The 12,250-nt window shown below is 33.4% G+C and overlaps 1 protein-coding gene and 1 pseudogene across 1 annotated transcript in view; one reads left to right on the top strand and one right to left on the bottom strand.

Moving 5' to 3' along the window:
• Nucleotides 1–10,278, top strand: part of PPM1D (protein phosphatase, Mg2+/Mn2+ dependent 1D) — a 44,995-nt gene extending 34,717 nt beyond the window's left edge. The window contains exons 4-6 of the mRNA XM_006924909.3: nt 445–635; nt 4,804–5,046; nt 8,803–10,278. Of these exons, the coding sequence (XP_006924971.1) occupies nt 445–635; nt 4,804–5,046; nt 8,803–9,360 (992 nt within the window). The 3' untranslated portion in view covers nt 9,361–10,278. The remainder of the gene's footprint in view (nt 1–444; nt 636–4,803; nt 5,047–8,802) is intronic.
• On the bottom strand, nt 1,035–1,153 carry LOC112473270 (annotated as a pseudogene).
• Nucleotides 10,279–12,250: the final 1,972 nt, after the last annotated feature.

Below are 12,250 nucleotides of genomic sequence, written 5' to 3'. Positions count from 1 at the left end.
ATTGTATAAAGAATACAGTTAACTTATATGTATTGGGTTTGTATTTAACAACCTTGCTAGGTGTTTCTATTCTGATAATTTAATTTTTTTGGTTTCCCATGTAGAAATAAAATTATCTACAAATGCTGATGGTTTTATTTTTTTTCCTTTCCAATTCATATATCTTATTTATTTTTATTATCTTTCTGTGCTGGAAAGGCCCTCCAGTATAGTATTGGAAGAGAAGTGGTAGTAAAAGGCATACTTTTTTTCAGGTTAAGGAGTTAACCGTTTATCTCTAGTTTTCTAGGAAGTTTTTTTTAGTATCATGAATGGATTTTGAATGCCATCAAATACTTTTCTCTACCTATTGAATTGAACATGTAGATTTTTTCCTTTAATCTGTTGATGCGATACTACTATGCTTGGAAATAATACTTCTTTCTTTTGCTTCCTTGCCCCTAGGTGATTTGTGGAGCTATGATTTCTTCAGTGGTGAGTTTGTTGTGTCACCTGAACCAGACACAAGTGTCCACACTCTTGATCCCCAGAAGCACAAGTATATTATCTTGGGGAGTGATGGACTTTGGAATATGATTCCGCCTCAAGATGCCATCTCAATGTGCCAGGACCAAGAGGAGAAAAAGTACTTGATGGTGAGAAGTGACTCAATAATTTGATATTATTTGGTAATTTTGTTAGAGGCCTTGGATATGAAGTAAGGATGTTCACCTTAAGTAGATTTTTGCATTTGCCTGACTCTTGAAGTAAGTAAAACAAATTTAGCAGCTCATTAGGGGAATGAGACAGGAAATATATAAATGAAACTAGATAACAAAGCATAACTGCAGACTTTATTATGAACAGCCCTGACTTACTGGCCTATGAAACCTCACCAGTCCTTTTAAAATTCACATGCCATACAGTTTACCTTTTTATTTTTTTATTTTTTATTTTATTTTTTTAGGTGAGGCAACCCATGATTAACCTCACAGATTGCAAGGACCTTGTCAGCTTACAATCCATTACTTTTTTTTTTTAATTTGTATTTTTTACACCTACAGCACCTGGTCTTCCTAGATGATTTTTCATCCAAGTACTAACCAGGCCTGACCCTGCTTAGTTTCCGAGATCAGACGGGATCGGGCTTGTTCAGGGTGGCATGGCCGTGGACCAGTTTACCTTTTTAAAGCATATATTCTCAAAGTTGTGTAACCATCACCACTATCTAATTTCAGAACGTTTTCATCACACCCCCCAAACAAACCCTATAACCATTAGCAGTCATTCACTAGCTCCTGCTACCCCCATCCCCTGGCAATCACTAATCTTTCTGTCTCTATTTGCCTGTTTTGGATATTTCATATAAATGAGATCATACAATATGTGGTCTTTTGTTTCTGACTTCTTTCACTTGAGCATGTTTTCAGGGTTCATCCACGTTGCTTCTGTCTATACTTCTTTTTACAGCTGAATAATTTTTTCTTAATGGATATACAGCATTTTATTTATCCATTTATTTATCAGTTGATGGATATTTGAGTTGTTTCCACTTTTAGCTATTATGAATGACACTGCTGTGAACATTGATGTATAAGTTTTTGTGTGGATATGTTTTCAATTCTCTTAGGTGTATATCTAGGAATGAAATTGTTGGGTCACATGGTAACTATGTCACTTATCTTTTTTTTAGTCAATGTCAAACGTAGAAACAACCATCAATGAGAAAATCCTTTTCTTTCCTTTCTGATTTGCTTGAAAATTGATTTTCTCTTTATTCTGAGAAATGACAAAGTAAGGAGAATTAGAAGAGTGTAGCATTGTTGATGGCAAGGAAAGAGAGTTTTTTTGGATTTTTTTTTTGGAAAGAGTTTTGGGGTAGTAGTCAACAGTGTCAAATTCTGCAAAGAACTAGAGGAAGATGGATGAGAACAGTGTTTTGGGTTTTATAGTTAGGATCTTTTATTAGTGACCTTCAAGGATGAAGAGTCTCAGTTGATGCGATGAGGTCTTGAAAGGGATGTCGTAGTCTTAAGAGGAAGATTAACATTACAGAGAAATAAGGGATATTGATAGAATGAAAGTTTAGAGCACATGGAAATAACTGGAATCAGTGGCTCAAGGGGATAGGCAAGAGAAAAGACAAATATGACATATTAAAGTTTCATGTAACTTAAAAGGTTTAAAGTAGCTTGATGTAACTGGCAAAAGGGTTTTGAATGGTTTGTCATAAAGTTAGGTCTTTATAATCAGGTAGTAGTTATTGAAAAGCTGCATTTTAGAAGGCTTACCCATTTGTAGGGTATAATACAAAATAGAGGGTAAATGATAATGGATGTGAGGATTCTAATTATTTGGAGGTGTAGGAAAACCATCTAGCCCCTTAACAAAATTAAACTGATTCAGAGTTGGTGATGAAAAAGAATGGGTGGCAGCGATGGTTCATGAAGAATCCCCAAGAAAAGGTGAATTTTGATGAAGGTCTATTTCCACTTCTCTTAACATGTTGATTCTTATTGCCAGCATAACTGATTTGATTTTTAATAATGGATCTTTAGGCTTCCTCTTTGGAAGCTGCTGTTATATTCCAAATAAGACATTTTACCAGCATGATCTCTAAAATATGTCAGCACCATTAAAATTAACGACAATATATACACACAAGAACAAAAATACATGAGTAGTAGACTTGACAGATTTGGGTTTTTAAGGAGGAAGAATATGACACCCAAATTGCTTTCTTTTTTAGAGAATTGTGTTTATTAATGAAGTTTGGGCTATTCATTTAGAATCATCCAAAAGATTAAAATAATTTTGAAAGAAGCTAACAGTATAACAGTAGAAACAGATTAATTACTAATCCATAGTGGAAACCATGATCCACAAGTTTTTTTTTTCCAAACTGAAGACATGATAAAATAATGGTAGATTAAAAAAAGTTATACATTAACCATTGACTAGATGGTCAAATGAAATAAAGTTCCAGAATATCCTAATAACTTCAGTAAGAAAATTCAGTATGCTGTTTGTAGATTTTATCTACCTACGTACGTATGTACGTATATATATATATATATGTATTTGACACCCAAATTTCTGACGGGTGCCTAGTAGCTATTATCAAGAAGAAACACATTATTTAGGGGGAGAGGGGAGATAATTAGAGTTCAGATGTGGGTATGTTGAATTGGAGGTACCTGGGTTTCATCTAGATAGATATTTTGTGTGGTCGTTAGAAATATTTGAGAGAGAAGCCTGTAAATATTAATTTGAGTGCTAACGGGAGTTAGGTAAAGCTGTGACAATGTATGAGATCACCTAGTGAGCCTTTATGGTGGAAGAAAAGGACATGATGTTAGGTGGGCACAAATCAGCAGAAACCAAGCTGAGGGAGGGAAAATTTCAAGTAAGGTAGTGGAAATGACTTATATAGATTTATTTTCTCTATGGCTTTTCTGGGAAAGGAAATAGGCACACTGAAAAAGTGAAAGGTAAAGGAATCCTTGAGTGAGTTCTCATTGAGCTGTTGTTTGGAGAGTGATGAAAGATGTGCACTGGGGAATGTGATAGATTTATGAATTAGAAATTAGAGCTGCCTTTCATCAATTGTGAGGCGCATGTTTTTTTTGCATGAGAAGGGGGAAATGGCAGTGTTAAAAAAATCATTACAGAGTAATGATATCTTGGGAATGCAAGGATGACTTAATATTAAGGTTTTAAACAAAGTAACTGAGGAGAGTTATTTGCAGTTTGCCATCATCAATATGTTGGAATATGGTAGCATGCCTAAGATCAGACAGCCCCAAGAAAAGGTGATTCCCTATTTTTTGAAGGAAAGGATGGGGAAAAAAAAAGTTCTTTATCCAATTTGAATATATACATTTCAGGGATATAGATGACAGCCAAATGACTTATAATACATTATATATATATATATTTTAAAAGAATGCTTATAGTGTATATAGTACTGTGTAGTACATTATATAGCATATTATAATACATTAATATTTTTATATTTAGAGTATGATAATATATTTTATCACATTACATAAAACGACTAAATTTTCTTCCACTTGAAGTTCACTGTAGTTCACGATACATTTTTACATTTTTTTTCCTCAACCATTTCCACTCATTTTCATCAGCTATTTCTAGAGGTACTTTTAAAAACATGTAGCCCTGTTTTCTAGAGCACATTTTCATTTCTGTTCTCTGAAACTTAGCAATTATTGATTCCATGTGTGGTGCTGAAAGTTTTCTTATAAGCCACATTTATTGCATAACATGAGGTCATTGAAGTTTTTTTTTTTTTAACTCTATTGGTAGGTATTTGATCTCTATACCATAACTACTTATTGTGTTGCTTTTTTCCTCATATGAGTGACAGTGACCATTTTTATATATATGTTTTAGAGTCATTTATATTTCGTTGTCTCTGAATTTTGTTCATGTCCTTTGACAATTTTTAGTTTGGGTCATTGTTTTTGATTTGCAGAAGCTCTTATTTTAGGAGGAAATTGGCCCTTTGCAATGAGTTTTTTTCTCATGCTTGATTATCTCATTTGTGAAACTTTTTTATCTATACAATTAAAATTTTTTTTATCTATAAAAATACAGGTGAAATTAAACCACAGGATAAGGTCTTGTTTTATTATTTTTTAAAATTTAGAGTAGTATTATTTTAACATAGTTTTGGGCTCTGTGGATAATGTTGGAAATTTTGGACATTTAATTAATTTAGGCCATAAACACCTAATTTTTAATTCGATATAGGTGTAGTGGTGACATAATTTGAGTTGTTACCTTTCTTCTTTTTAAATACAGGGTGAGCATGGACAATCTTGTGCCAAAATGCTTGTGAATCGGGCACTAGGCCGCTGGAGGCAGCGTATGCTTCGAGCAGATAATACTAGTGCCATAGTAATCTGCATCTCTCCAGGAGTGGACAGTCAGGGAAATTTCACTGATGAAGATGAGCTCTATCTGAACCTGACTGACAGCCCTTCCTATAACAGTCAAGAAACCTGCATGACGACTACTTCCCCAAGTTCTACACCACCAGTCAAGGTATACAGTTCTATAGTATTTAAGTTGTTTCTATAGATTTTCTTTGGTTAGTGTTGCCTGAATACAGTTTTCAGATTCCTTATATAATAGGATTTTAGATTAGAACTAAGTTCAAGAAAGTGACGAATCTTTGTCGTGTAATTATCAGTGAGCCATCTTCACATTGGTCAGTACTCTTTTGAATCCCAGCTGTGTACAACATCTAATTGAGAGGCGACTAGATATGGTCCCTGAAGAATATTAATAACATTTGGAACTTAGTGATCCCCTTCTAACCCTATCAACATTTTAATCATTTAAAAGTTTGTGAAGCACTTTCATATATTTTTCATTTAAACCTTATAACCCAGAAAGGCAGATATCGCAGATGTTATTCCATTTTATAGATAATAAGATTCAGAGATTAAACAGTTCGAATAAGATCATACAGCTTCAAAACTGAACTGGACCTTAGGATATTAAGCCTTAGAATTGGTTGTCTCTTAACGTGGACAAGAAACTTCATTCCTATTTCTTGTCCATATTAATATTGAATGAGTTTAAGATATGCTTTGAAATTAATTGTACCATATTTTCCTTTTTCTGATTTCACTCCGTTTGTTTCCTACTAAAAATTAGTAGTATTAATAACTGCTTTGATATATTTGACCTTCTGAGAATGCTTTCAGAAGACTAACCGTTAAAATGGGAAATATGTCATTTGCTCAGGCAATTTTTTTAAGGTTTTCAAAGCTACACAGTACAAAGAATTTAATTAATTTTGGGTATTCCAATCCTGTGTTCAGTACTTGGAAATTTACTGCCCTGTTTTCTTTTACTTCACACACATACACACACACACACACACACACACACACACACACACACACACACACACACACACATATATGGAAACTTAATTTTTCTTACATGGATTTTTTATTTAGAAATTGGTATATTAATATCTTATATTTTCTTTAAAAATTTCTTGTCAAAGTTTTCTTTGAAAACCCTTGAATAATAATGCAGATTAATACCTTTTAAAGTCTCTTCTTTCTCTATTCAGAGTTGTGAAGGAGCTCTTGTTCATTTGAGTATTTGCCTATTTCTGAATTTGAATTTATTCATTACTGTAATGTTCCCTAATGTATTCGTATTTGAATAACTGACTTTAAGGCAGAATAGAGGAGGCACTAGGGTGGAGTTAAGGAGAGGGGACAGGATATTTTGATAGGAATAAATATTCTTAATATTGATCTCAAGTAAAAATTATTGCAGTCTGCTGATTGACATTAGTAAGATTGTACATGAATTGCACTTAAAATGTTTTAAAATTATTTCTAAAGTTCTGAGAAGTAATGATATAATAGTACTAAAGTAAAGATAAAGAGATTTATGTGTGCACTAATGTACATGTAGGCATGGTTGTGAAACAATTGGCTCTACCCAAATATGGGAAAATATTTAGAGCCCTTCAGAATAATTAGTATTGTTGGCTCTAACCTAACAAGTAAATAAAGGCTAATTAATTCTGCTTAAGAAATCGTGTTTATATCTTAATTGACTTAACTGTGAGTATCCCAATTATCTCTGATTTATTTCATTGTTATAGCAATCCCATGTTCAGTAACATCTAGATACATATAATGACATTTGGTTAATTTTGAATAGGTTTTAAGACTTACTCACATTTAGACTAGGCATTTGAAACTAGGTTTATCTGTCTATAGACTTGTCAGCTTCTGGTGAATCCTAATGTGAATCATAGTTAGATCTTTGTTTTGGAAAAGACAAAGTAGAAAATAACTCTGTTTAAGTGATATTACTATGGCACACATTTCTTTTTCTGTCCTTTGCTTGGGGCAAGACCTAAATTTAGCTGCTTTTTACAGGCCACAAGCTATAGGAAGGAGGAATTAGGAAGAGATATCTTTCAGAAAATTAATACAGTTTCAGTTGTTACCTAAGCACAATTTGTAATTAGTTGTTTAATGTTGGATCAATAGATGGAGCAACAAAGCAGTGAAACTTCTAAAGTATGTACTTTTAGGAGGTGATCTCTCAACATCACAAAAGCTTTATGAACATATAAGAAGGCTTAGCAGTACAAGTAATTAATCTGGGATGAACCTAAGAAACCCAAGCAGTTGCCTGTGCTAACAGATGCAATGTATTCCCACAGAATGCCAATAAAAAGAAAAGGAAAAGGAAAAAGTGGGGGAAGAAAAGCCAGCGCACCTGTAGTGTCAGAATAATAATCTGTGAATTTAAAAAGACACAGCACAACAGAAATTACAATAAATTGTGTTAACTCTGAAATTGTCCCATTGTTTTTTTTTTTATAAAAGAATTCCATCTAATGTCTAACTTTGTTATACAAACTAGAGCATTTTCCTATAAATGGCTTGATTAGTACCTTTTTCTTATTGTGCCTAAATTAGTGGCATGATTATTTGGTAGTATGTAGCCTTTTGTCTACAGAACTTAATCTGCTGCCTGGTCTTGTTGCAAATCCTTTTCGTGTTTTTAATGATACTCTTGGTCACCAATTACTTATGACTAGATATAGTTTTCTGTGATCAGCCAGAACATGCTTGTGACCAGGGTGGGCACTGTAATCAACCTAATGCAGAGAGATAAACTCACATATGACTCTTGTTGATATTGTTGAAATCCATATGTAAATATTCTAGAACAGAGACTGTCCTGTTATCCTGTCTCAACACTGGTACTTTGAATTAAGGTAGCTGCCCACCATCTAGTCAGTATTAAAAGAGATAAGAAGAATTGGGCTTTCAATAAACTATGCAGTGTAAACTAACTAACTAACTAAACCAATGATCCCAGAAAGAGTATATTCTTATTAAAAAAAAAAGAAGCAATCTATTTGAGGCAGTACCAAATTAGGAACTAGGGTTTCTTATTTCTAGTCTCCATTGGATCTAAGGTCAATATATTTTTTTCAATAAAGCATGTTTGTGTTTATGGTTAGATTGAAATGCTTTTAGATGGCTTCAATTTCCCTTTTAATTCTAGGAACATTAAAGGAAACTTTTATTAATATGCTTTTATATAGCACTTTTTTAAAAGGTGTTTATTCCTAGAGGATTTTATATCAGAAGAAGACCAGATAATATGTCCTTACCATTTCTATAAAAGGGTTTACTTAGCCTTTTTGGAATATATTAATATTTTAATAACTTATTAAAGTTATTAAGAGAAAATGATTGAGGGAAATGTTATATAGTTGGAGGAGAGTTACTATTTATGCTTAAACTCTGTCCTTGAGAAACTATTAAGACAATGATTTTATAAATTATTATTATTGTGGAAAATTGAGTTTGTAAGAATGTTCTTATCTGTCTGGAGATGGGAGGATATCCTGAGTATGAAGATCTAGAGCATTACAGCTAAAGGAGTGGTGCATATCAGAATCACCTGTGACACTTTTTTAAAAAACAATACTTGAAAGTTTCCATATGATTTTCATTTATTTCTTTGAGAATTATCCAGCCATATTCATATATCCTGCTTTTCTCAAATCACAGAACAGTGTCTAGCAAAGCAACGGCCTGTTTCCTTATGACATAGTTGCTTTAATATTGTACTTCACATTTTCCACACTACTAAATATTCAGAAATTAAACTATAGAAAATAGGAAATTTAAAAAACCCACCAAATTTGTCATTTAGTCTAATGAAACCCCACTTTCCCAATGTTTAAGCTGAATTCTTGGAAAAATTATTTCTTATTTGGTTTATCTTTTTGTTTTTCAGTTGCTGGAGGAGGACCCATGGCCAAAGCTGAACTCTAAGGACCATATACCTGCCCTTGTTCGTAGTAATGCCTTCTCAGAGAATTGTTTAGAAGTCCCAGCTGAGATAGCTCGAGGGAGTGTCCAGGCTGCAATCATACCTTCAAAAGATCCAGAACCACTCGAAGAAAATTGCACTAAAGCCCTGACTTTAAGGATACATGATTCTTTGAATAATAGCTTGTCAGTTGGGCTTGTGCCTACCAATTCAACAAACACCATCATGGACCAAAAAAATTTAAAGATTTCAACTCCAGGTCAAATGAAAGCCCAAGAAGTTGAAAGAACCCCTCCAGCAAACTTTAAAAGGACATTAGAAGAATCCAACTCTGGCCCTCTTATGAAGAGGTATAGACGAAATGGTTTAAGTCGAGGTAGTAGTACTCAGCCGGCAAGCCTCCCCACAACCTCACAGCGAAAGAACTCTGTTAAACTTACCATGCGACGCAGACTTAGGGGCCAGAAGAAAATTGGAAGTCCTTTACTTCACCAACATAGAAAAACTGTTTGTGTTTGCTGAACTATATTTGGAAAATGTTTTTTTTCCCCCAAATTTAGGATATGAAGGCTTTTTGAAGTTGGTGCCGAAGTTGAACTTTTTTTAAAGGGACAAAATAAAAATAGTATAGTTTGACTTTTTAGGATTCAGCAGTTTTATCCTGGACTTGTACTTCCTTGTATTATAAATGTGAATTTTATAGATGTTAGGGTATAAGTTGCTGTAAAATGTGTGTAAATTTGTATCCTTTACACAAACTCAGTGTCTGATACACAGTAAATGTAACAACAGGGCTAAAGGTTAAAAAAAATCAAAAGACTATTAGATTTTAGAAATACTTTTAAGCTTTTAAAAATGCTTAAATTTGTATAGTCACTTGTGATGAAAACTACACAACTTTTTAAAGTAAATTATTAAGCAAACTGGAAAAGTGATGTATTTTCATAGTGACCTGTGTTCCACTTAATGTTTCTTAGAGACAACTAGTGTCTTTTAAAAATTATTTTTTATTTCTAATTTCATAATTCAGAACTAAATTTTTCATAGAAGCAGAAGTGGTGAGCCATGCTCAAGTAGCTGGGTATTTAGTCTCCTTGTCCTAATTAAAATACTATGCAGTCTCTGATTTCTGTAACATTTTCCTAAAACATTAATCATCAGATATCCTCACCAAATCTTTGGAGTAGGAGGAGGTATATTTCCCTAAAAAGATGCCCTTCTTAATCATCCCAGACATTCAGTGGCATTACTAGGTCTTAAAGTAGTTACTCCCTCTAGTGTTTGCATAAAATCTGTGAAGTTTTTCTTGCTATTTCAATAATGGATGGTGCTGCTAATTCCCAACATTTCTTAAATTATTTTATATATCATACAGTTTTCATTGATTATATGGGTATATGTTTGTTCATCTAATAAATCAGTGAACTGTTCATGACATTGCTGGTTTTTGTTGGTTTTAATGATTTAAACTCGTGGCATGATCATGCTTTTACAGTAACAATTTAAAATACATGTAATGTTCATTTTTTCACTCGACTTTTAATTTAGAATACATCAAAACAGGCGAAATATCTAGGTCAGTTATGGCTTATGAGTGATGAAATAAGTAGTAATCGAAAATGAATAAAACTGTGTACTTTGGTAATATAGGAAAAAACTAAAAAGAACTAATACTAAAATGCTAAGAGTATGTCATTTTGGTGTGGTGAATTCGAGAAATTTGTAAAACTTATTAACTTATTAGAAACAAGACTGCTCATTGAGAGATCAAAGTGTTGATTCATACATTCAGCATTGATTATGCACCTATAAAACTATGTACTACACAATTGGAAGCATCTAATTTTTCATAAGAGGATTTATTGAGAATCAGTGGTCTGGGTAAAACATTAATTGTGGCTAGATTTTAAAGAGGATTTTAGGATACTGAGGAGTTTGTTTTTCAGATCTTTCCCAGATAGAGACATAGCAACTAGCAGACACTTTTGGAATCAATTTATTGTGAAGAGGTTTTTCATCTTTTAGTCCAGTGATACCATGTTAGTTACACCAAATAGGAATTCAAATCTGAATATATTAAAGAAAGGAAAATCCATTTAGTTACTTTTCACTTTTTCTGCCAGTGGTTGTAAAGACAATAGTCCTATACATGCAATTATAATTTCCATTTCATTAGAGTAAGGGATTAAGTAATCTCAATTTTTTCAATCACTTTTTAATGCAAAAATGCCACAGCATTCTTTCCTAGATCATATTTTTAGTGCAATAGAGTCCAATTGCATACCGTACTAATAGTTATCTAATACTGGAAACATTTTTATTTTTGAAACATATAACTGCAAATGCTAAAATTAGCTCTTTTCTGTATGTGTTCCCAGGGCTATGTTTAGGCCTGTTCTTTAAAGAGTTGATATTAACGCAATCACAATTGTTTTACTGTTTCTATTTTTATTTAAATTTTATTTGCTTTATGTAACAGATCAGTTGTATAATAAGTGATGGAAAATTCATGATGTATAAATTGGTACATAATGAAAAACCCACATCAGACCCCAAGGCAGCCATTTTGAAATCAATCCCCAGTTTGTATGTTCCTTCAGTGATAATCTATGCATGGACATGCAACTATAAAGTTTGTTTATCTCAATATTAAATCTTGAAGATTTTTCCATATCAGTACATCACAGAGCCCCTTTTTCCATATCAGTACATCACAGAGCCCCCTCATTCTTGAGTATTTTAGTCTGTGGATATAAGGTATTTAACTTTGCCATTCCTTAACTATGTCCACTAAAAGGAAAACACTATTCCTTTACTCACACAATACTGTGTTGCCAGATGTGTGGGTTTTCCTACACCAAGCAATTCAGTTTTCTGCGGACACCAACTGGGTGTCCTACAATTCAGTCATGACACTACCTGTAGTTATCAGATTTTACAAACTAAGGGCCCAGTCTCACAAGACTGCCCCCGTTTCAGACACCAATTGTAAGTCACAGATTGTCATATACACGTCTGACCAACTGGTGAAAAATCAGGGTTCCTACAGTCCCCTCCACAGGTTTGATAATTTGCTAGAACAGCTCACAGAACTCAGAAAACATTTTTACTGGTTTACTATATAATAAAGGATATAGATGAAAAGATATATCAAGGGAAGTCCAGAAGGGTCCTTGCTGCAGGAGCTTTTGTCCTCATAAATTTGGGGTGCATCACCCACCTGGCATGTGAATGTTTACCAACCTGAAAGTTCTCTGTGAACTCCATAGTTCAGGGATTTTTATGGAGGCTTCTTCATGTAGGCATAAATTATTAACTCAATTTTCAGCCTCTTTTCCCCCAAGGAGGATGGTGGTGAGGCTGAAAGTTCTACTTGTAGTCGTAGCTTGTTTTTTCTGCTGACCAGTCCCCA

Source organism: Pteropus alecto, unplaced genomic scaffold (genome assembly GCF_000325575.1).
Source record: "Pteropus alecto unplaced genomic scaffold, ASM32557v1 scaffold98, whole genome shotgun sequence".
Lineage (NCBI taxonomy): Eukaryota > Metazoa > Chordata > Mammalia > Chiroptera > Pteropodidae > Pteropus > Pteropus alecto.
Note: the sequence above shows the minus strand (reverse complement) of the source record. Positions and strands in the feature narration are given on the sequence as shown.